Source organism: Aspergillus ruber (assembly GCF_000600275.1).
Source record: "Aspergillus ruber CBS 135680 unplaced genomic scaffold scaffold00010, whole genome shotgun sequence".
Lineage (NCBI taxonomy): Eukaryota > Fungi > Ascomycota > Eurotiomycetes > Eurotiales > Aspergillaceae > Aspergillus > Aspergillus ruber.
Genome location: NW_024467306.1, coordinates 401,488 through 423,912, shown reverse-complemented (window position 1 = coordinate 423,912; position 22,425 = coordinate 401,488). Strand labels below are relative to the sequence as shown.

Below are 22,425 nucleotides of genomic sequence, written 5' to 3'. Positions count from 1 at the left end.
GTTTTCTCGTTGTACATAATTTGGAAGGTCCGCACTGCCGGTCGTAATATTCATTTTGGGAAACTACACGGCAGACACGCCCGTTATTGGACGATACCATTCCATACCTATTAAGCTAGTCTCGTACAGGACTAGTGGGTTCAAACAAACGAACCCTTTCAGTGCTTCTTCAACGAATGGGCCAATTAGAATGCTCAGTAGCTAAGATAAGGCCCCACCTGGTCCTGTTAAAATTAAGCCATGTGGGCCCTGCATAAGGCAATGTGCCTGTCAAGGGGCTGATCCCGGTATCGGTGTTACTAGCGGTTTTTGGCGTATGAATTAATTTCCTTTGGGACTTGGATTACGTGAGCCTGGGATAGGGATTCAAAGAAATTGGACAAAGAAAATCGCCCGAGGAGAATTTTCGGTCTATCAACAAGGTTTTTTCTAAACAAAAGGTATCTAAATAGTGTACAAAGTAAGTTAGCGATTAGAGTACAATTGCCAAAAATAATCACGAAGTTGCCGCATCGGAAGCGATAGTATCTCCGTAGGCCGTCGGCGATAGACCGGCTATGATTTCTTCCTGGTTCCCTGGGGCTTGAGTGCCGGGCTCAATAATAGCAGTGGCGGCTGTAGCAGCAGCGTTATCTTTGTCTGAGACATTTGTGGTGTTTTCGTTGACAGGAACTGGGGGTTCTCCATGATTCTGCGGAATGGCCGGTTCATCCAGTAATCCGTTCTCCCCTAGAGCCATGATCGCCTCCATGATCCGATGATTGTCGTCCTCTTCTTGACGATCAAGTAGCTAATTGTGACCAATTTATCAGTGATAAGTCTTGTATTATGATACGATACAGAATGTCAACAGCACTTACCATATGCAACAGTCCTTTCCGGCCCTTCTCCTTTTGCTGCGGCGCTGCTAGCTTTGTTTTTGCTTTCCGCTCCGGCAATTCATGCAAAAAGTTACAATTGTCTCCTCGTAGACATCGTCCGTTACGAGAAAAGTGGCGGCATACTCGTTTCTTGACATTCGTACGAGGTGGCGGTGGTACTCTTTCCGGGCCTTCGCGACGAGAAGTCATTTCCTCCGGGGCCGAGTCGTCACCACCAGCATCCTCATCACCGCTTTCTTCCAAGTCCGACGAGTCGGACCCGCTTGAAGATGTCCAATCGCTATCATCTGGCGTATCAGAAGATGGGTTGATTTCGGCCGCTTCCATGTGAGCAACTGGTTTGTCTGGTTCGCCCGAGACATGTTCGGCTGGTGTGGCTGACGGTTGGGCTTCTTGAGACACATCTCCATTTTTGCTGAGTCCTGTCGATTCCTTTCGCAGTTTTTCTACCTTGAGTCGGGCCCGCTCTGCGTCCACTTCGGCTTTAGCAACCCGTTTCTGCTCTCGCTCGAGTCTCCGACGTAGCTTATCGGCCTTCTCCTTTGTCTTGGCCACTGCATCAACAGGATCTACTGATGTGCGTTGCTGCTGTTGCTCTCGAGTGTCTTTCTGCGGCCGCTTAATGTCTTGTTGTCGTGCTTCTCTCTTCTGTTTCATAACTTCCTCCCGGGCTTTCTTTGCCTCCTCCATTGCCTTCTTCCTTTCTTCGGCCCTGGCTTGGGTTGGAAATCGCTTTTTCCGCTCTTCAATCCAAGCTGCGATATCCTCTGGCGTCTTAAGTGTTGCGGTGCGGCCTCTGTAGGTAAAACGGAGCGTTGAATTGACCGATTCGCCCCCCCCGGATGCCAGCTTTGACTCTTCATCTACATCATCATCCTCCTCACTAGATTCGTGGTCTTCTATTTTGGGGGTCAGGCCAAGCTGATTGTGCTTTCTCTTTTTCTTGGACTTCCGTGTAACATCTGAAGGCGGCGGTGGCTTAGACGGTAAAGGGTTTCCAAAGCTCGGAACGGGAGGCGGCGCGGGAACTCGAGGTGCGGTTGACTGTGGTTTTCCAAATGCCGAAGAATGGTCGCGCTTATTATGGTGCTTAATTGGTTTATCCCCGTTGGACATGTTGCCGTAAGCATTATTGTTGAATGGGTGCGGACCCCAAGCATTTCCTTGCTGGGCTCCAGGGAATGTCCCCGTAGGTCCAGTTTGCCCATATCCCCATGGCATAGCCGGAGATGTATGCTGATACGGCATTGCCGCATATGCCTGTGCCATTTGCCCCATAGCTTGGTTGTACGCATCGTAGCTCGTCGCTTGGTGTTGGTATGGAGAAGCGGACGGTTGGGAAAAGGTCTGCGGGGACGTAAATGCGGTCGACGTAGGACGGTAATTAGAGTCATATTGAGGTGCCGCAATAGCTGGTGTAGGCGTCGTAGATAGGGGTTGAGTCGGGAAACCGGCGTAGTTCATCGGTGCATATCCAACAGACGGAGGAGCAGCGTTCCCGGTGTATGCTGGAGAAGGTGCCGCATAGTGACCCCCTCTGCCTCCTCCTCTATTCCCTTGGCCTCTTCCACGGCCTCTAGGATTCCCACCAGCACCTCGCCCACCCCGTTGGCCACGATGGTTTTGTCCGTACTGCGGCGGCGCATGGCTATGCTGCTGCTGCTGCTGCCGGGGTGGAGGCGGAGGAGGGGGAGGAAATGAAAAGCCCTGGGAGCTCATGACGGGGTCGATTTGTATAGTCCTTTCAAAAATGACAGGACGAACGCCATCCTTCAAGCCATTCTGACGGGTTTCTTGAAATTCGATCTCAACCTCTTTGCGGCCAGCGAGCGTTGTTCCGTTCCGAACGCAAAACGGCTAAGGTCATGTGACTCGCAGACTCGATCGGGCAAAAAATCAAACGGATTTATAGGCTGCGATTGGCCGAGAATTGAAGAGAAAGATATCTGGGATATTTGCATTGTATAAAAGCGATACAGCATGGATATCTAATATTTAACTTTGTTGTTCTTGTGGATAATCCGAACATGAAATGCAACCCTCGTTCTATCGTGTCTGCCGTGTGAGATCAACTGAGATATCTTCATCGCCTTGGTGCTGGTCATAGCACCCCTATAGTTCACCATGTTCATCCTGGTGAGTCGCATATACTAGCCTTGTAGTCAGAGACTAACCGCTTTCATAGACTACCATCTCCGATCTGATCCAGATCTCGCCAGAAGACTTTTCCAAGTATAGTGCGGTTGCTATTGAAGACAATATCAACGAGAAATATGCCAACAAGGTGCGTCTGCGATGCTAGTGCCACGCAGGTCTGTTTGGGCTAATAAGTGCCAAGGTGATTCAAAAAATTGGCCTATGTATCGGCTTCTACGACTTATTAGAGTCCTCGGACGGTCTTATTGGTCACGGGACGGGTCTGGTCAACGTTAATGGTATGCATCGCGCTGTTCGGGAGGTATCCAGGTCTAACCATAGCCAGTCAAATTTCGTTTGATTGTGTTCCGGCCGTTTAAGGGAGAAATCATACTTGGAAAGATCTCTGGTGCCACAGAGCATGGGATCAAGAGTAGGTTCCTGTTGTGTCAATGGATCTGGAGACCTAAATACTAATGGGCGTACCGCAGTTGGTGTCGAATTTTTCAATGACATCTTCGTGCCTCCAGACCTTTTGTTAGATGGCGCTAGATTGTAAGTCATCTGCCTTGTGTCTCCTATAAGAATACAACTGACACATTGTCAGCGACTATGCAGATCAAGTCTGGATCTGGGATAGCGAGGATGGCTCCTCTTTCTATTTCGATGTAGGAGAAGTTGTCCGGTTGCGCGTGGAAATGGAAGAATGGCACGACCAGATTCCCAATGCGCCAGACCTTGGGGATGCTGCGGCAACTGAGAGGAAGCCTCCGTATTCGATCATTGTGAGTATCTTGACTCCCTTCTCTTTTCTAGTAGCAGGGCTATCCACGCTAATGCAGTTTTCAGGGCTCGATGCAGATGGCTGGTCTGGGTCCGATTTCCTGGTGGTAGTTGACGTTTGTTTATTCTTAAATCGCATTAACGACTTGGATGGTATTCATGAACATTTAGTTCTCCAAATGCCTCAATAGGCAATCTCTAAACATAGTAGCAAATTTTCACTCCGTAGCAGTCGGTGTCTTTGTCCGGCACACGGAGTACGGAGTAAAGCAAGGGACTCGGTTATCACCGGTGTGCTCATAGTTTTTTGATATGGTGTGAGTGGAATTGAAAGAAATATTCACATATATTAGAGGTTATATTCGTTTTCTATTTCTCTTTCTTCTACGTTGTGTTACTTCTAGAGCACTGACACTACCAAGACTGTCAAACCGTTGAGCGGGGTGATATCATATCAACAACGCCATAGCTGTTTGCAACTGTTTATAATCCTCACCAACCTTGAATCATTTTATTTCTTTTCTCTATTTACTCATATCGCAAGGCTATTTAGCAAAATGACTGCCCACTCTTCAGCCATCAAGGACAACGGCCATATCTCAGCATCAGATAAGGCCCGTTTTGGGACCTTGGCTGTCCACGCTGGATCTCCCCACGATCCTACAACAGGCGCAGTGATTGCTCCTGTGAGTTGCCCCTTGATCGCATATTTTTAAATCTGCAACTGACAACATCTCAGATTTCTTTGTCAACCACTTTTGCTCAAACAGACGTTGCGAACCCTGTTGGCCGTTACGAATATACTCGCAGCTCGAATCCCAACAGGTAAGCTAGACGGAAGGACTGGTTTGTCAATATCAGTACGCTTATAATGATTATCAGAGATAACTTCGAAGAGGCTGTCGCAGCGCTCGAACACGGCAAATATGCGCTAGCATTCGCTTCTGGTTCCGCCACTACTGCTACAATTCTTCAGTCGCTGGCAGCAGGATCACACGTCATTTCTGTCTCTGATGTCTACGGAGGCACGCATAGATATTTCACCAAGGTCGCCTCGGCTCATGGTGTGGATGTATCCTTTAGTCATAGCATCGAGTTGGAAGTAGAGAAGTTGATCCGGCCTAATGAAACCAAGTTGATCTGGATCGAGACTCCATCGAATCCGACGTTGGGCCTGGTGGACATTGAGAAGGTCGCAGAGGTCGCCCATGCACGTGGAATCAGAGTGGTCGTGGACAACACATTCATGAGTCCTTATGTGCAGAACCCGTTGGATCACGGTGCTGATATTGTGGTTCACTCCGTCACGAAGTATATCAACGGCCATTCTGTATGCTTTACCCGCATCCTTTGTGCAAGGGATTTTTGCTAATTGATACCAGGATGTATTGATGGGTGTCGCAGCCTTCAATTCTGAAGAACTCAAAGAACATCTCACGTTCCTCCAGAACGCCATCGGGGCCGTCCCCTCTCCCTTCGACTGCTGGCTCGCTCACCGCGGCCTGAAGACCCTTCACTTGCGCGCCCGCGAGGCCACAACAAACGCAACAGCCGTCGCCAAAGCTCTCGAATCCTCACCTCATGTCATATCCGTCAACTACCCCGGACTAGACTCCCACCCCCAGCGCGCAGTCGCTATTAAGCAACACCGCAATGGCATGGGTGGTGGTATGCTAAGCTTCCGCATCAAGGGTGGTAAAGAATCAGCCCATCGATTCTGCCAATTCACCAGGATCTATACCCTGGCAGAGAGCCTTGGAGGCGTGGAGAGTCTTTGCGAAGTTCCTGCAAGTATGACCCATGCCGGTATTCCCAAGGAAGAGCGCGAGGCCGCCGGTGTTTACGATGATCTCATCCGTATCAGCTCCGGTATTGAGGATTTCGAAGATCTCCGGGAAGATGTGCTTCAGGCTGTTGAGAAGGCTGTCGCTATCAGCTCATAGATCAAACGGAGGAAAGATTCTCTCTGGATGAAACATACGATATCAGATTCATAGACTTGAAGAAAGAGAGCAAATTCGCATCAACTTGTTAGAGAAAGGACGTGCCATAATACATCACGTCCGTATTTGATAGAGCATCATCTTAATATCTTTATCTTTTTTTAATTCATTTATTTTTTTGATTTTGATTCTTATGCAGTTAAGTATGCAGGAATTTTGCTTAGTAATCTGTATAATGCACGGCAAACTTTTTTGAGGGAAGAGGTCGAGCACAGAAAGTAGTCCCATTGTCAAATTTAATTGGTCCAATTTGTTGGAATATCAATTCCTCGTGGTTGCATCAATTGAAAGGAAAGCCACATTAGCTACGATAACAACTCATGGGCAGAGGAGATTTTTGATATATTCCCCGCCGAAGATAAATTTATACCGCAGGATTTGTTATAGAGCATCAGATAGCACGCTCTACAGAAATGGCATTCAGCTTTGGGTTTTCAGGCGACGATATTGATATCGACGATTCGGAGACTGAGCAGCCTGTCCAAGAGCATTCGATTTCTGCACCGGTTGAGAATGAACTTCCCACGCCAGTAGAGGCAAAGAGACATGAAATGGGAGAATGGGTGAGTTTTATTTCCTAATCTTTGAATTGATACAGTCTTCTAAAAATATCCAGATTCCAACTCTCCCATCTCAAATATCATACAACAAGCTTCAGCTCAGTGTAGGCAATGAGCAAGATGATCTGACTATCGCCCGTCGCGAGGTCTTTGACATCCGCACCCAGCTCATGGCAGAAGACAGCGAACAGGATAATGAAGAGCTGATCTCCGGCCTGGAACATGGTGATCTCAAGCCAAATTTCTATGAAGGAGGTTTCAAGACATGGGAGTGTGCGATGGATTTGGCGAAGCGGGTCGTGAATGACTATGCTGTTAGTGATGTCGACGGCGATTGCCATGTTATTGAGGTTGGTGCCTTTCTTATTGTCTCTGGTGTTATTTTGCTAACTTGAATAGCTTGGCGCTGGTACGGCAGTACCATCTCTGGTGTTGTTCGCGCAGCTTTTCTCCACATCGACGCAACAGCGGAGAACTCACTTTACTTTTGCAGATTATAACGCTGTTGTTCTACGTCTGGTGACACTGCCCAATCTTCTCCTTACTTGGAACCAGCACCGTGAGAAGCAGTTGGCGTCAACAGGTGCCCCATCATCAGAACAGCAAGAACAGGAACAAGATGGAAAGCAAGAGGGAGAGCAAGAGGGAGAGCAAGAGGAAGAGGAAGAAGAATTGGACGTCACTCCCGAACTGCTGGAAGAGTTCCAACAGGACTTGGCTAAACGCGGAATCACCATCGATTTCATCTCCGGTGCTTGGTCGCCTGCTTTCGTCGACTTGACTTTCTCGCATTCTCCTAGTGGAAACCATAAAACATTGGTCCTTGCTAGTGAGACGATCTACTCGCCGTTATCGCTGGGCGCCTTTACTGAGACCTTACTCGCGTTGTTACGGCTGTCTGGAACGACTGAAAGTAAGAGCAAGGCTCTCATTGCGGCTAAGAAGGTCTATTTCGGAGTTGGGGGTGGCGTGGATGAATTCCTTGCGGTTTTGAGGAATACTAGCGGAAATGAAATGGATGTGAAGGAATTGGTGGATGTCAAGTCTCAAGGTGTGGGCAGGGTAGTGCTTGAGGTTACACAGGCTGGGAGTGTTAAGGCATAGGCAGGATTTGTTTAGTGTCCGCTTCGTCTCTCTTCTAATCCTCAATAGCGAATCCCTTTTGGCCCTTCATCCTTGTATATAAAACGGCATGAATCCGCAATCGAACAAAGGAACCCGATAAAGATTTGCTAACCCAGTATATGTACAATCCATCTCCACTCTCCTGCATCTTGGGATCACCCGAACAAATTGAAGCAAAGATCGTAGGTATTGATTTTGTTTAATCATATAAAGACACAACCTTGCCGTCCTTCAACCGTGCAACACGAGACTCCTCGACCTTCTGGTTCTGACGGTAGTAGTGTGCGGCAACGGCGCTCAAGTTGGCCTGAGAACCGGCAGAGACATTCCACGGGGCACCGGAGTTGAAGCTCACCCTAAAAAGCAACACCGTTAGTTACCAACATATCAAACCGGCAACACTACAGTCAGGGTAAACGTACTCAGGCTGCTTTAGGTCATAAGCTTGCGCAGGATTTTGGCTTTGGAACAAGTGACGGTCGTACGCAGCCTTCTCCATGGCCACGGTGTGGATAGCGTTTCTCTCCTCGAAGACCTTCTCATCGGGAGTCCATTTTTGGATCAAGCTGGAGATCCATGATTGCTCGCCGGCATCCTGTGTCGACTTGTGGATACGGTAGAGGACGAAGCTAGAGGCGAAGGTACCGACGGCGACGTAGAAACTGCGCTATATGGTTTCCGATCGACCGTTAGCTTCGTCAAATCACGTACGAGATATTACTACCCCGTATACAACGGAACGCAACGCATTGGTTTTTTAATTGGAATTAAAGAAGCAAATTCCGTAAAACCTAAAAGAGAGAATAGGACAATAACCACGGAGAATACGTACACCGACGCCCTCGTTCACTGGCTCGGCGTGGGCAGCGTGAGAAGCGAATCGTCGCGGCTGCTGGTTCCTCAGGAAAGGCCGCATCGAGGCCACCGATCGCCTGGCGAAGAACATGATTGTAGGAAGGACGGAGAAGGAGCGGAGAGAAATACAATTGGCAGCAATGCCGAGCGACAACAAAAGATCCTGGTAATGACGCCCTTCGTTTTCGCAATCCGGAGATGAGGTTCGAAATGCGGCGGGCGGTCGGATATCACGTGATACCTTCCATATACGGACTAGGGTGTGAGGACTTCAACCTCAACTGTGCACTGCGAACTACACGCCAATGCGGATTCTGGAAATGAATGGAGGTCGCGATGCTCATAGTGCATGGAACGAATGATTCTTTTAGGTTACTGTATCGTCCACTCCGCGGGGCACCTTTGCCGTCGCTCGAACAGGGAACATAATCGGAGCTTGCCTCACGCCGCAGGCTTTCCTCTCCACTTCCGACTCCTCCCTAAGTGTTGGAACGTATGGTTGTTAAGCGGACATGTCATCGCAACTGCTAAACCGTCTCCACCTCGTCTGGCTCCATGATACGTGCATACAGTGTACGGAGTACAGAAAACTGGGAGTTTGAGTCCGCTCTCAATAATTGATGCCCAATGTTCTCACGGGGCACGGTCCTTGATGTTACGCTGATGATGATTCTGATTGCTCCCGCATTGGCTATGCTTCCTTTTTCTTGTGCCCCTTGTCCGGTTGGACTGTTCTCACAAGTGTTATCGACAGTCGACAGTCGACAGTTATGACCAAGGCTCGTCCGCAGTCTGTTTCGCTGGGTTTGGATGCGGTGTATTTTGTCCCACCATTTAGTCGCGATGCGAGCTCTTGTTTTCCCTTTTTGGCCTCTTCTGCTCGGGTCTTGATCAATATAGATTTATTAGTTGGCATTCTTCTGTGTTCTTGGGCTCCCTTTGGACCTCACTCCTTGGGTTTCCTTACATCATTTCAGTCACCACAAATCAATATCAGTCCGGAGTTCCCCTGGTGCTTGAAATAGCATTGACAACCAACAGGGCCGTCTTTCGTGTATTCTATTTATTCGTCCTGGCTTGCAGAACGCCACGTCTAAAAGTATTCATTACTTGGAATACATTCCCTTTCGGCTGCATAATATTTGACCTCATCAGGCATCGGACCCTTCTGTATCCTTGTCTAATCAGAATATATCTTGGAGGCCGCCGCATGCGTTTGCAAATGTACGGCCATTGAATCAACACCATCCAATGAATTCTTAGCTGATAATTCCGTTCTCTTTTCACAACTTCAGTTTTCATTCTACTGGAAACACGTCTCTTTACACTATTTGAACTCGCGCCGCATCTGTTCCATCAAAGACAGGAAAGAGTCAAGACTTAGGTGGAAATGGCGGAAGAGGTGCCTGAAAATCGGACACAGGCCGATATCCCTGAACAACAACCAGAACATCAACCAAAACAGGAACTAGCGCACCCAGAGGAACCACAGGTGGCTGCAGAGCCAGATCCAGAACCTGAAGCTGTGCTGGAACAGCCAGAGACTACTGCGGAGCAACGTGCATCGGACGATGCTCAAGAACCGTTCGACCCACCACAATACCCAAGTTCCGAAGAATTAGAGACATCGGTACCTGATGCCCCTGGTGCTCACAATGATAAGGTGAGCATCGACAACGAGCACACCAACGACACAGCCAATCAAACAACAAACGAGACACAAAACAATGCACCGGAGAAAATACCCGAGACCATACTCGAGTTGCAAGACAATACAGTCAACGACGCCACCGACAATGCACTTACCGACGTACCCCATCATTCCATTTCCAATAGGACCATCGACGACGCAACCGAGGACAAGAATCCGGAAGTTGCAGAAGTTGTTGAGTCTACGGAGGATACGGCATATACAGACATCGTTACACCGGCCGAGCCCGAATCCGCAGAATCAATTGAACTTACAGAACCGCCTGCCACTCCAAGATCCGCTGAGTTCGAGCCCACGGAGTCGCGTGTTCAGCCATCTAATGATATAGGACCTAAGCAGGTTGTAGAACAGCTACAGCCTGCAGAGGCCAACGAGGCCACAGAACGTGCAGAGCCAGTGGAGTCCACAGAAATTGAACAACCTGCAGAGCCGTATGAAAAAAGCGTGGCTCAGGCCAATCAATTCACGACACAGCGCTCGCCTGTACCGCAACCTGCATTCTCTAACCCCAATTTCGCTCCCAGCACTGCGTCTTCTTCGTCTATGTCACAGGCCGCATCGTCTATCCCACGAGCTGCCTCGCCTAATGTTGCAACTTCAATCAAACAGGACGACACCCCTGCACCCATTCGGCAGCCTGTGCCTGTGTCTCCTCTGAAGCCCGTCCTTCCTCCATCACCTTCGTCACAGGGCAGTATTCCTTCTCAAAGGGTCGCTTCTCCTGCACAATCGCATGGGAAACAAGCGACGTCGTCCGGGCACAGAAACAGTGGATCCGTGTCCAACTACGCATCGTCAGGGTCGTTATCGCCTATGCAAAAACTTGCATCTCCAGTGCAGAAGCCAACATATCCCACATGTCGAGCCCATTCACCCATGCCCAAGATTCACAGCCCTCTTGCACGTCCTTATTACTCTCCCATGATGTCCCCGCACCAGACAATGCATTCGTACTCGCAAATGGGACATCCAAACCAGTCGATGCTTCCCGGAGCCTTTCCGGGATACGGGGGAGCTTTCCAATCGCCGGTTCTTAGTGCTAGTGGCTATTTGCCTCCATATACGCAAAATGCCTACCAGGGCCATTCTCCGATGTACCCGCAGCAGCCGCAGTCGCAGCAGCCACCAGCTCACGATCGTCGGTACAGTAGTTTTTCTGAGTCGAGTTTTATGCCGTCTTTCCAAAATCTCCGTGATCTCTCTATGATGAACGGAAATGGAGTCGACGGTAAATTCAACGACGTTAAAGGGTCTGTGCCACAGCCCGACGTCGATGGCGAGAATATCTTCCTTCTCCAGAGACTCAACGATGCCATCCCCGACCTAAGCCGCCTGCTTCATGGATACAAGGCTACGCAGAACAAACTCATGGCGCGCGAGTCGGAGATCAAGCAGATGCAGACTCAATACGAACAATCAACAATGCGAAAAGACTTTTATATCGAGGCACTACAAAACCAAATGCGAAAGGCTGCAAATGATAATGCGGAAGAAATCAGCAAGCTGAAACACGCTGTCAATGAAGTTCGATTGGAATTGGGTGATCTTGACGAGAAGCACAAGGACCTACAGGAGGCTTTTGCTGAGTCGCAGAAATCCAACGAGGAGCTCTCACAACATAAAGCTGAGCTAGAGTGTGATGTCGCAAAGCTGAGTACTGATTTGACAGAGGAGCAAGATGCCCACGAAAGGGCGATAGAGGCTCTCAAGCAAGAACGCGAGGAAGCTCTCGCGACACAGGAACGGGAGCTAACGGATACTTTCGAGGGCGTCATGGCTGAAGAAGCGACGTCGTATAGAGAAGCCATGAAGGCTATTGAGACGAAGTTGCTTGATCAACAAAGAGCAATGAAGAACGAGTACGAAGAGCAAAAGCGGCAGATACAAGAAGCCTACGATGTTCTCCAGGCGGACTCTGATGCGAAGACTGCGGAACTCGAATCGACTCAAACCGACTTGTCGGACACGAAAATTAATCTAGATGCCAGTCACAAGGAATTCGAAGAGACTCGCGAGATTTATATAAATGAAATCGAAACCATTAATGCCGCGTTTAGCGACAAAGAGCGGCAGTGGGAAGAGCAACGGACCGATCTCGAGACCCAGCTCTCGCATAAGGATGAGGCATTGGCCAGCATGGAACAGGAAAGGCAGAAATTGGAGGGAGACTGCATTCTCAAGGAGACTCAGCTGCAACATGCCATGAATGAGATGCGGGCGACCATGGAGAATCTGGGTAAAGACTATGAACGCTTGATGAAGACCCTGAGTAGCCTTGGAGAGGCGACTGATCTGAAGAGTTCGAAGGGCGATGAATTCTTGTAAGTGGCCTAGTACTCTGTACACAGGATGTTTCTCCTTTTTTTTTTTTTTCTTCTTTTTTTTTCCTTTTTTTTTCCGGGTTCCTTTCGATGTTTTCTTCTGTGTAAATTTTTTATTCTTCTCTATTCTGTCTTCATATAGAGTTTGTTACGATGAGATGATGAGATGTCCAATGTTAAATAGAAGTTTCTTTCATGTTTCCTTTAACGTACTTGGTCTGATAAAGCGATTTTAGTCTGGAAAGCTTCGATGAACTACGCCGCTCAATCGTCACACTGTCCAAGGAACACTTTGCATATCTCCCAATTGATCCTCCCAAGAGTGTCCTGGCCAAGGTCCCGTCAGAGCTACCATCGTTCCTGGATAACATGCCAGCATCGCGCGAACTACGATCCGCCTACATCCAACATGTGATCTCCAAGACGCTAAACTACCGCATTTTCCAACCTTTCCTCTTCACCTTGGGCCGCCGCTATGACAATGCAGACATCTTCTTTCAAATGCTGTCAATGGATATCCGCCGCAAGTCCGTCCGTCGCGAAGCATTCTGGCGCCAACAGACGCTCAAAGCGGCATACACAGCCCCAGACGCAAAACATTCCATCAACATGACAGCCTCCGTTATAGTGGACGAGATCGTCGACCACATCAAACATTTCGCGGACCCGACACAGCTCGATCCACTGGTAATGGGTGTGCGGAAGATCGTCAAGTTAGCTGCGGAGACTTGGCGACATGCGCGGATTGAGCGGGGGCTCATTGTGGCTAGTCTACCTGCGCCGGACGCGGAGGGAGCTTCGAACCAGGACTGGGAGGAATACGGAACGGATAAGAAGGGGGGTGGTAGTGGACACGTGCTGCTCCGGATGTTTCCACAGATCGCGCGCGAGGTGGCGCATGAGGATCTTGTGGGGGATGAAGAGACGGAATCGCCATGCACATACTCTGCTGGGAATGTGCTATATTCGGATTCTCCTATCATCATAGCGCGACGGCAGGAACTGGCTGCGAGGAAGCGGAAATCTGTGTAGCGTTACTATTTGACTAATTGTTAATTTACCACTGTACTCTATAATATTAATGAAACTGGTTGTGATCTGAGGCTGTGATGGGAGTTATGATGGCATGTCGCATACTGTGTTGTGACCTTTCCTAATCGGTACGGATGAAACATGGCTGAGCAGATGCGGTACCTGGTTCCTGAATGGCACGGCCACTGAGATGGACCGGAATAAACCACTCAGAGTCATGAATACCCGCTACAACTGTGGCTTTGCTTCATAAAACGGTTCTGTTCTGACTAGGGTGCCCTGTGCTCAGTCTCCATGCCCGTGCTCATGCTTGACCTGGTTGACACTGCCTCACACAGGGCTGAGTGCTGATCCATCAGCGGCAGAACCAGAATAACGTGTGGTGATTGGTAGGTGGGAAAAAAAAGAGATCGAGGGGCAGTGGAGTCACGATGTATTTGTCAAAATCCACAGCATTCGCCCACGGAAAAAATTCGTGGGAAAGAAGTCGGAGTAAAATGGAGATCTGTCGTCCTGTAATCATTCTCGGAAAATGCATTCCCCATCCGGTATCAGATCGATTTCCAGTTCCAGTGATATTTTGTTGATCAAACGGAGTTTTCCGCGTATTATACGAAGTTACGAGAGCGGAAATGGACTCCCATGAGGAATGGTTTGCAAATCGCATGCCAGAGCAGAGTGAGAATAGTACGGAGTACATACTACTACGCACTGCTACTCACAACGACACCTGGAGATATTCCGGAGTTTTGCAGGACAGACTAGGCCGGGACGGGAAACAATGACCACACGCGGCAATTCCTCTTCTTCATCCTCATCTCTTCAGGATACTCTGCAACTAACAATACAGTCTCCCCTGAATAATAAAATCCTTCAGGGTCTCCTAACTCGGTTCCCTGCAAGATCACCTGCTTTATATAGCACTTCACATCCGTCACGCTCGTCCTGCTCCAATCATGAAGCACGCTAACTGTGATGAGGAGCACAGGGCACCTATTTCCACCGTCAAATCAATTCCTTTCGTGGACTGCGCCAGTCGATGATCCATTCCATATTAATCCTCCCTAGGCCGGTGTCCGACTCGCTTCTCGCTCCTCTTCTCCACTTGTGTCTGTTGGTGGTCTGTCCGTCGTCGGAATGAGGCTCTTTTTGCTTGTTTGCTGAGCGCCGCCGCCTGTCTGTCATGGAGCGCTTCCTCCCCAAGTACAAAGCCCAGGGCAGCAGCAGTCCTCTCTCTCTCTCTCTCTCTCTCTCCCTTCAGTCCGACATCATTTGTCCGTGGCTCAGCATATAACATTCTACCATCACACAGCTTCGACATTCTATTTTTCTTTCCCCCATCAACTCTTCATTCCCCCTCATCGTCCTTATCACTACCTGTTTAGTCCCTGAACTAATTTCCTCGGGTGCTCGCGTCTTGCTCCCCGGCCCCATTTGATTTGATCGCTTGTCCGTCTATCCTCCGTCGGACTGTAATATACAAAAAGGGTCCCGGCTCCCCCGTTTTCTCTGTCGCATTCTTCAGTAAAACGCCTTTCTCTTTTCTTTCTTCTCGGTTGTGCCTCTGCGTTCAGGTTGGGTACATACTGTACTCCCACATTGCCCACCGTTCTATTGTCAACCATCTTATCTGCAAGTCATCTCACTCCGTCTTACCATCGAGTACTTCGGAGAATAAGCGATCTTTTGGTACTTTGGATTACTCTACTTCGCTCGCTACGTTTGCCTTCTTACGCACGCTTTCTTATACTATGATCATCTCGTCAATGGATTCTTAAACAGGTGCATTCTCTTTTCGTTATCTTCAATTATCCGATCTTCCAACTCCAAGGACAAAGAGACACTCTTTCTTTGAGGAGCAAACCCATCCACAGAAAACAACACCACCATGTCGCCTCAACTGTCACCAAATCATCACTCCATCGAGACCAGCCTCAAAGACCCCAGCTACTCAGATCCTTACCTCTCCGCCCCTCTCGACCCAGATGAAGCTGCTTTTCGGTCGTCGGCAATCCGCTTGACTCCAGCGCCTGACGACATTCCTGCAGCTTCATCTCCGATTCCCTCCTCAAACTTCCATACGAATGGCATTCCTGCGCCCAGCATCGATACATCATGTTTCGACGAAGACTCGTTCCATCCAGACAACAGCAGTACCTCCGTTTTCAGTCCGGGCGAGGAACTCTTGAGCAATCCTAGCTTATCCTCCCCCAATGTGGATTACGGCATGACGGGCTTGAACCTGAACCTGAATCTAAACCCCACGGATTTCACAAATGATTGGCAACAAAACCTGTCTACATTGCTTGAGACACAACAGCATGATTTGGGATCTATGGACTTATCTTCTCCCCAGCCAATGATGGCGTCTTCCCAGCTTCTCAGCCCCGTTTTGACCGATCACACGAGTCCAACCTCGGACTTGGGCAATCACTCATATTTCCCTTCTGGCAATGATGCGCTCCTGTCGCCCGAGGGCTCCCAGAAGAACGGCACACTGCTACCATCGCTGATTACTACTTCACTCAACGATAATCTGAGTGTTCATGCGGATCCGGAATCTACCAGAGCCCCAAGTCCCATTGTGATGGTGGAAGATACGTCCCAGGGCGATCTGCCCAGTGCTGCCATCTACAGTCGACGTCCGTCATCCGCCTATCTCTCCCCGGGCGGCATGGATGACGATCAAGACATGGAGGATGATCACTCATCCATTTCCCGTGCGTCTGATGGTTCGTGGATCCGGAACACGACCACAGGGCTTGGCGGTGTGGACCCAACTTTGAGAGAAGATATCTGGGTACCCAGCCCCAACGATATGGAAGCCCATCGCGATCTATTCGAAAAGACCGCCGACATCCATAGCTGGACAGCTACAGTCAGTGCAGCCACAAGTGAGGTGGGAGATGATAACTTTCTTAGCGTTCGAGGCCGGCCCGCCCGGCCGGCGCACCGTCGTCGTGCAAAGAGCACGGGAGATGCGTCCCTGCAACAAGACTATCTCAACTACAGGTCTCAGTACAATAGCCTCGCGATCCCCGGTCCAGGCGTTCTGATCCAGGAAAAGAGCGATGTAGGATCCAGTGAACCCGACTCAACAAGCAGGTCGGGATCGCCCGTTGCCAGTATTCTGCTGACGACGGAGGATGAAATGGACCACGATATTTCTGCTAACGAGCCCAGTTTGGAATATGAGGATCCCCTGCCTAGCCAGTTCATTCGCGCTCGCCAGTGGCAGGATGACCTCCAGGCCAATAACTCGACTGCTGCCATGCTGGAGTTCCAGCAGAAGGTCAGAGAAATGGACACGGCCTCGCGGATGGCTACTTGGGGCACTCGACACGGCACTCGACACGTCAACGAAGCTGAAGTCAGCAGCATTGTTGGTGGTGACTCCATGGGAAAGTTGACAATTGGCGAACAGGACAGGGGCAAAGAACGACGAAGCAGTCTTCTAAGCCTTCTTCCCAGAGCCACTTCCCCCCTAAAACGGCAGCGGTCGATGGAACGTGTCCTCGATACGCCGGCCTTGGACAGCAACGGTAGCCAGAGTCAAGCTGGCGTGCAAAGGAAATCCAGCGTGTCGTCAAACCGCCGGAAGCTTAGTATTGGTCGCTCCCCCAGGTCAACCAGTATAAACACTGGTGGCGCGATGGCTGCGATTGCCGGTTCGATGGCTGCAATTGGTGGTGGGAACAAACTTTCGCCCGGTCCTCCTGCTGGCTGGTCCCGTGGAAGAAGCAAGAGTGAAGTCCCGCCACCGCCACCAGATCTGATGGTTAGCTTTGATGCTCCCTCCCCGGTTCCCAGCCCTGGATTCTTCCCAGAGAGGCCGCAGCAGTCGATCGATAAGGGGCTGAATGGGAACAATGCCGGTAGAGAAGACGAGGAGGATGAGGAGGAAGAGGGAATGGTGATGGAGTTTCCAGTTCAATCGCACCTCCCTGTTCCGACACATGCTGGGTTTAAAACGCAAATCACCCAATTGAACCCTCGGCTAGCGTCTTCACTGGTTGACCGCCTGGCAATCGAACAGGTTCGTCGGTACAAGAAGCTCGTCGACCAGAAAGCCAGCCATTCTCGTGCCGTCGCTTCTCACTCGTGTGGGGCTGGGAAACACTGTTTTGGGCAAGGTGGTGAGGCGAGAATCCTGCCTCCGCGGACGAGCACTGCCCAAGATGCGAATGCACAAACACAATTTCAGATCCCTGGCCCCGATGCCATTGATAAAGATCCACAGGATCTGGGCGAAGGTGCTGTTACTGCGGCTCAATTTCCTCCTGGTGTTCCCCTGCCGCCGGTGCAGCGCCTCCCTGCCGAATTTGAGTGCCCTTTCTGCTTCAAGGTGAAGGGCTTCCAAAAGCCGTCAGACTGGTCCAAGCACGTCCACGAAGATGTGCAACCGTTTACTTGCACGTTCCAGCGCTGCAACGAGCCTAAATCCTTCAAGCGCAAAGCGGACTGGGTCCGACACGAGAGTGAGCGACACCGGCAACTGGAGTGGTGGACCTGTACGATGCCCGACTGCAGTCATACGTGTTACCGGAAGGACAACTTTGTCCAGCATCTTGTCCGCGAGCACAAGATGCCTGAGCCGAAAGCGAAGAAGGGCAGCAGCAAAAACAAGGGAGAGAACCAGCACGACCGGGAGATCGCACGACTCTGGGAATTGGTGGAGAATTGCCGGCACGAGACGACCAAAAACCCACGTGACGAGCCCTGTCGGTTCTGTGGAAACGTATGCAGCAGCTGGAAGAAGCTCACAGTTCATCTGGCCAAACATATGGAGCAGATTGCTCTACCGATCCTGGGACTTGTGCAGGAACGAGAAGTGGGGCCTACGCACACCAACTCCAGTCCTGCGGCAGTTTCCAGACAGAAGTCAGATGTGCCTGCGGCATCTGATCAAGATAACTCGACGGCAGCTTTCAACTTGACATATCCCCCTCCGCAATTGACCACGACACAGAACGGATTTCTCTCCGCAGAGCCTGAATCCATGAATATATTCGAAGAGTTGGCATCACCGCAACTTCTACATCCGGAGGCGGGGCATCACCCTCCCCTTCATCAAAACTCAGTCTCATATCCACCCCCATTCAATTCCATGTCACGGCCGCATACGCCCAGTAACCATGATGTCAACAGCAATCCGGACATGAGCAGCTTCTATAGCCCTAGTCCGGTTGTGCTCTCTCCCGGACCATTGGATACGGGTTACGACGGACAGGGGTCAATGTTTCTGTCCCCGACAACAGAGGAGGACTACTTCAAACCGGACCTGACAGCCACGTCTTTGTCATATGACTCTGGGATGGCGCATCATATGCAGAACCAGTATATGTAAGGCGAAAGGGGTTCTTAGTTGAAACGGCATTTCGTAATCAGGATCATTTGGGGAATGACAGATATGCATGGGCACGGACAACATCCGCACTTCCATTCTATACACACTCTTGGACACTATTTTTTGTTGATGTACACGATAATGATACCCTTTTGGAAATTTCTGCACAGTTCATTAGCAGATGATTGGTATGCAACAGCGAGTAATTTTTTTTTTTTTTTTTTTTTATAGTTGGTCCTACATACCCTTTACCAAAAAAGAGCAGTTATTAGAGGCCTGACAAAGAAGGCTGTGTTGGTGCGCCTGCATTGCATAATTGGATCAGCCTGATTCATCATCTTATGCTCCTGATCCCGTGATGATCCTTACGTTCCTCTTCCTCGTTGCTTCTTTCCCTCTTTTCTCATTCCACCTCACAATAATACAACTCCTGCATCGTCTATCATTATTATTTCGACCTCCCTTTCATCCTGACTTGATGTAGACACGGAGTGCATTAATAGTTCATTATGGAATGACGACGCCTGCTTCCTCCCTTCTGTCTCAGGTCAATTGACGCATCAGCATACATACACACCCGGACATACATCTACACTATTACTATCAGAGTGACAGCGACTTCTGGCATTTAAGATTCCTTTGCTTGACGTGCAACGACACATTCCTCGTCTTTTTATTTTCTCTCTTCTGATTGATAAATTGTCAGTCACACGTTATCTCCATCCTTCCTTGCCAATCCAAAAAAAAAAAAAAGGCGATAATCCGTCGATCAGAGGGACTGTCATTTTCCCTTCTTCCCCGTCCTTTGTCTTCGGCGCTATATATATATATATATCCACATACTTTGTTATCTGCTCATTGCCTTGTTCAGCGCTTTTTGGAATTCCCTCGGGCATTTACATTTGGTGACTTGTTTATAATCGCGTTTTTATCGTCGGTCTTTGATATAAATCGGTGTCCGATACCCCGAGCGGTATATCTTTCGCTATGGATGTATGTGGAATATATTCCTAACAAGTCCTCCGAAAGTTGCGGTAAGCGTACTAAACATGACCCAACAGACATCAGCTCGCTCTTGGGGCTCCTCTGGTCATGATCTCCAGGGAATCATGCCAGCAGGTTCTTCGCACGATGATCCTATTGGTTTTACTCCAGGGGACCCGACAGCCTTACTTGGCCTGCATCTTGGTTCAGATCCCGCTATCATCGCTCACACACATACGTCTCTTCCTCAGAGCTTACTATCGCATCCCCAACCACTATCTTTTCCCAGTATCGCGACTCCCGATGTTTCGCAGCACCCTAAACCGGGACGATACTCGGACGCTTGGAACCCGTTGCTGGTGACATGTCCCCAACCACTATTGAACCTGCCACCGGTGCCCACCGACCTACGTCCAACCTATTTACACCCGCAGAGCGTGCTGTCTGAAAGTGCTAGCCTATACAATCCATCCGACTCGGGATATGGGACGCGCTCGGCCTCAACAGCCTCGTCCGACGCGGTGAATACAGCATGCAGTTCGCATTTCGCATCACCCCAAGGACCAGGACCTGCATGCTCCAGTCCAGACCAGGGTAGCCAGGAAGGCTCTGTGCAGTCCCCCACAGAAGACATCAAATGCGATCATCATAGTTGCACATGGAGAGGACGATGTCCGTCTGACAAAAGGTACGCACATCATTACCATGCAAAGAAATGGACGCTTCAGACTAATCCATATTCTATACAGGAAACACGAAGCAAGACACAAGAAATTGTTCAAATGCGATGAGCCAAATTGTGCCCGCAGAGAGGGCTTCGGCACCATCAATGATTTGGCCCGACATCAGAAATGCGTCCACAAGCAAGAGCCCACGCGCGGTCCCAAAGTTTTACACATGTGTTTTGGAAAAAATTGCACGCGCAAAGGCAAAATGTGGCCACGCTTGGATAATTTCAAACAGCATCTGACGCGGATGCACGGTGGTGAGGATGCTGCGGAGTTGTTGAAGAAGTGAGTCCTGCCATCCCTCACGGTAAGCACGGTAGGAGGACTAAGACATGGGTCTAGATCCGAAGAATGGTACCAAGGATATGTCAAAACGCAAGATACAATGCCCGATGGCCTGACACGCAATGATATGGGCTTTTTCGGGCAACAAGATGGTTGCATTGCCGTCATCCCAAGCCAAACGGTTACCAGCTCGGACTTTCAATGGTCGCTGGAAAGCGAGAGTTCGAAAAAGGTAGTCAGTGAATCCAGTAGTCGGTCAGCGAGTCTTCAGAGTAGTCCTGTTGCTCCTCCGATGCAGTCCCCTATTCATGACCAAGCAACGACTCAGTCACCGCCATTCAAATACAATGATCAGCCACCTCCACGAATGAGGACAGACAGCATCCGTTCTATCGAGACTGCTAGGGATATGAATGTGGAAGCCAGTATCACCGAAGCTGCGGGGAGCGTAATCAACGCCATGTCGAAGCTAATGGACCGCAATCAACACAGGCAACAACAGCGAATGGATGAAGGAGTTGACGTGATAAATCCGAATTCGGAATTATGTGGCCGGAAGAAAGAGCTACTTCAAAAGATCTTCGCTGCTGCATTGGATCAGTTGTCATCCGACCAATCCGCTGCTTCGGGTTCGCAACGAGAGCTTGGTAAGGAGGGCTGGTTCACGTGCGATAATTGCCCGAAGCGCACGAGGCTGCGCTGTGAAATGAAGTAAGTGACATCTTCTCATTTTTGAACGGATGAAAATGCTAACAACAACCAGGAAACATCAAAAACGCCATGAGCGGCCGTACGGATGCACGTTCGATGGGTGTAACAAGACCTTTGGCAGCAAGGCCGATTGGAAGCGGCACGAGAGCTCACAGCACTTTCATTTCCAAGGCTGGCGCTGTACTATGTCCGACCCAGACAAAAGCCGTATGACATGTGCCCGCTTATTCGACCAACAGGAAGTATACGTGCAGCACCTACAGGAGCAACACTGTGTCGACGAAGACGTCGTGCAAATGGCCATGAAAAATAGCTATCTTGACCCAAACGGACAAGAACAATATTGGTGTGGGTTTTGTCGGGATATCATACCTCTCCGAAGCCGTGGTCTTGCGGCGAGGAATGAGCGATTCAACCATATCGATTCTCAGCACATTAAGAAGGGTCAGCGCATTGGTGACTGGCTACCATTATCAGGACATTTGACAAAGAAACAACACAACGAAGTCGAATACGACACGCGGGCAACGAGTGACGAGGATTATGATGAAGATGATGACGATAACGACAGCTCTCGCAGCACTTGCCTGTGGGACCGGATGAGTTACGACGGTTCGGGGAACGCCATCTCTGTACAACAGAATGACATTGGGTTGAAGAAGAGACGGAGAGTCAGCCCTGGTACTGTACCCCGGAAGTCAAGGAGAGTAAACTCCGGTGAGGACTCAGATTGTGGTTCCACGGAGTATGATTTTGGTTTGGATTTTATTCCGGAACTGTTTGGTTAATACTGCTTCTGCTTTGGATTTTCTTGCACTACGGTTCAGGATTTGTTTGCTATATACATATATATACTCTTACCCACAGTGTACAGTGTGAGTCAACTGTTAGACCCACGACTTATGAATTCGATGGTTAAATTCAAGTATAATATAACAAAAAAACATAAATAACGCAATCATT

At 49.5% G+C, this 22,425-nt stretch overlaps 8 protein-coding genes across 8 annotated transcripts; 6 read left to right on the top strand and 2 right to left on the bottom strand.

Annotated features, from left to right (window-relative positions):
• Positions 1-329: 329 nt before the first annotated feature.
• Positions 330-2,687, bottom strand: EURHEDRAFT_385860 (CCCH zinc finger protein). The gene is made up of 2 exons (XM_040779661.1): positions 861-2,687; positions 330-790 (listed from the first exon to the last, which is right to left on the bottom strand). The coding sequence occupies exons 1-2, from the start codon at positions 2,598-2,600 to the stop codon at positions 497-499; spliced, it is 2,034 nt and encodes a 677-aa protein (XP_040639637.1). The 5' UTR covers positions 2,601-2,687; the 3' UTR covers positions 330-496.
• Positions 2,688-2,795: 108 nt separating this feature from the next.
• Positions 2,796-3,965, top strand: EURHEDRAFT_411680 (DNA-directed RNA polymerase III subunit RPC25). The gene is made up of 7 exons (XM_040781701.1): positions 2,796-3,017; positions 3,067-3,165; positions 3,220-3,316; positions 3,364-3,450; positions 3,509-3,572; positions 3,625-3,802; positions 3,867-3,965. The coding sequence occupies exons 1-7, from the start codon at positions 3,006-3,008 to the stop codon at positions 3,909-3,911; spliced, it is 582 nt and encodes a 193-aa protein (XP_040639636.1). The 5' UTR covers positions 2,796-3,005; the 3' UTR covers positions 3,912-3,965.
• Positions 3,966-4,131: 166 nt separating this feature from the next.
• Positions 4,132-5,954, top strand: EURHEDRAFT_411679 (cystathionine gamma-lyase CYS3). Its single transcript, XM_040781700.1, has 4 exons — positions 4,132-4,486; positions 4,540-4,625; positions 4,683-5,130; positions 5,183-5,954. Exons 1-4 carry the CDS (start codon positions 4,358-4,360, stop codon positions 5,741-5,743), a joined length of 1,224 nt encoding a protein of 407 aa, XP_040639635.1. The 5' UTR covers positions 4,132-4,357; the 3' UTR covers positions 5,744-5,954.
• A 262-nt stretch (positions 5,955-6,216) lies between these two features.
• EURHEDRAFT_385857 (protein-histidine N-methyltransferase) lies at positions 6,217-7,467 on the top strand (the record flags this gene model as incomplete). The annotated part of the gene is made up of 3 exons (XM_040779660.1): positions 6,217-6,366; positions 6,420-6,713; positions 6,763-7,467. 3 exons carry the CDS (start codon positions 6,217-6,219, stop codon positions 7,465-7,467), a joined length of 1,149 nt encoding a protein of 382 aa, XP_040639634.1.
• Positions 7,257-8,679, bottom strand: EURHEDRAFT_411678 (putative NADH-ubiquinone oxidoreductase 178 kDa subunit). Its single transcript, XM_040781699.1, has 3 exons — positions 8,321-8,679; positions 7,911-8,155; positions 7,257-7,844 (listed from the first exon to the last, which is right to left on the bottom strand). The coding sequence occupies exons 1-3, from the start codon at positions 8,432-8,434 to the stop codon at positions 7,688-7,690; spliced, it is 516 nt and encodes a 171-aa protein (XP_040639633.1). The 5' UTR covers positions 8,435-8,679; the 3' UTR covers positions 7,257-7,687.
• A 1,051-nt stretch (positions 8,680-9,730) lies between these two features.
• On the top strand, positions 9,731-13,496 carry EURHEDRAFT_498945 (uncharacterized protein; the record flags this gene model as incomplete). Its single annotated transcript, XM_040785720.1, has 3 exons — positions 9,731-10,228; positions 10,280-12,375; positions 12,612-13,496. The coding sequence occupies 3 exons, from the start codon at positions 9,734-9,736 to the stop codon at positions 13,405-13,407; spliced, it is 3,387 nt and encodes a 1,128-aa protein (XP_040639632.1). The 3' UTR covers positions 13,408-13,496.
• Positions 13,497-15,295: 1,799 nt separating this feature from the next.
• Positions 15,296-18,754, top strand: EURHEDRAFT_514859 (putative C2H2 finger domain protein; the record flags this gene model as incomplete). The annotated part of the gene is made up of 2 exons (XM_040786313.1): positions 15,296-18,263; positions 18,333-18,754. 2 exons carry the CDS (start codon positions 15,296-15,298, stop codon positions 18,752-18,754), a joined length of 3,390 nt encoding a protein of 1,129 aa, XP_040639631.1.
• A 1,049-nt stretch (positions 18,755-19,803) lies between these two features.
• EURHEDRAFT_376989 (putative C2H2 finger domain protein) lies at positions 19,804-22,250 on the top strand (the record flags this gene model as incomplete). The annotated part of the gene is made up of 4 exons (XM_040778906.1): positions 19,804-20,426; positions 20,488-20,751; positions 20,809-21,462; positions 21,515-22,250. The coding sequence occupies 4 exons, from the start codon at positions 19,804-19,806 to the stop codon at positions 22,248-22,250; spliced, it is 2,277 nt and encodes a 758-aa protein (XP_040639630.1).
• Between the last annotated feature and the right edge of the window lie 175 nt (positions 22,251-22,425).

Coding starts and splice junctions, on each gene's coding strand:
- EURHEDRAFT_411678 (XM_040781699.1), bottom strand. CDS start 8,434: ATGTTCTTCGCCAGGCGATCGGTGGCCTCGATGCGGCCTTTCCTGAGG. Junction 8,156..8,320: donor CAGTGAACGAGGGCGTCGGT/GTACGTATTCTC, acceptor GAAACCATATAG/CGCAGTTTCTACGTCGCCGT. Junction 7,845..7,910: donor TATGACCTAAAGCAGCCTGA/GTACGTTTACCC, acceptor GTTGCTTTTTAG/GGTGAGCTTCAACTCCGGTG.
- EURHEDRAFT_411680 (XM_040781701.1), top strand. Junction 3,451..3,508: donor CACAGAGCATGGGATCAAGA/GTAGGTTCCTGT, acceptor GGCGTACCGCAG/TTGGTGTCGAATTTTTCAAT. Junction 3,573..3,624: donor TTGTTAGATGGCGCTAGATT/GTAAGTCATCTG, acceptor ACACATTGTCAG/CGACTATGCAGATCAAGTCT.
- EURHEDRAFT_411679 (XM_040781700.1), top strand. CDS start 4,358: ATGACTGCCCACTCTTCAGCCATCAAGGACAACGGCCATATCTCAGCA. Junction 4,487..4,539: donor CAGGCGCAGTGATTGCTCCT/GTGAGTTGCCCC, acceptor ACAACATCTCAG/ATTTCTTTGTCAACCACTTT. Junction 5,131..5,182: donor AGTATATCAACGGCCATTCT/GTATGCTTTACC, acceptor AATTGATACCAG/GATGTATTGATGGGTGTCGC.
- EURHEDRAFT_385860 (XM_040779661.1), bottom strand. CDS start 2,600: ATGAGCTCCCAGGGCTTTTCATTTCCTCCCCCTCCTCCGCCTCCACCC. Junction 791..860: donor GGAAAGGACTGTTGCATATG/GTAAGTGCTGTT, acceptor GGTCACAATTAG/CTACTTGATCGTCAAGAAGA.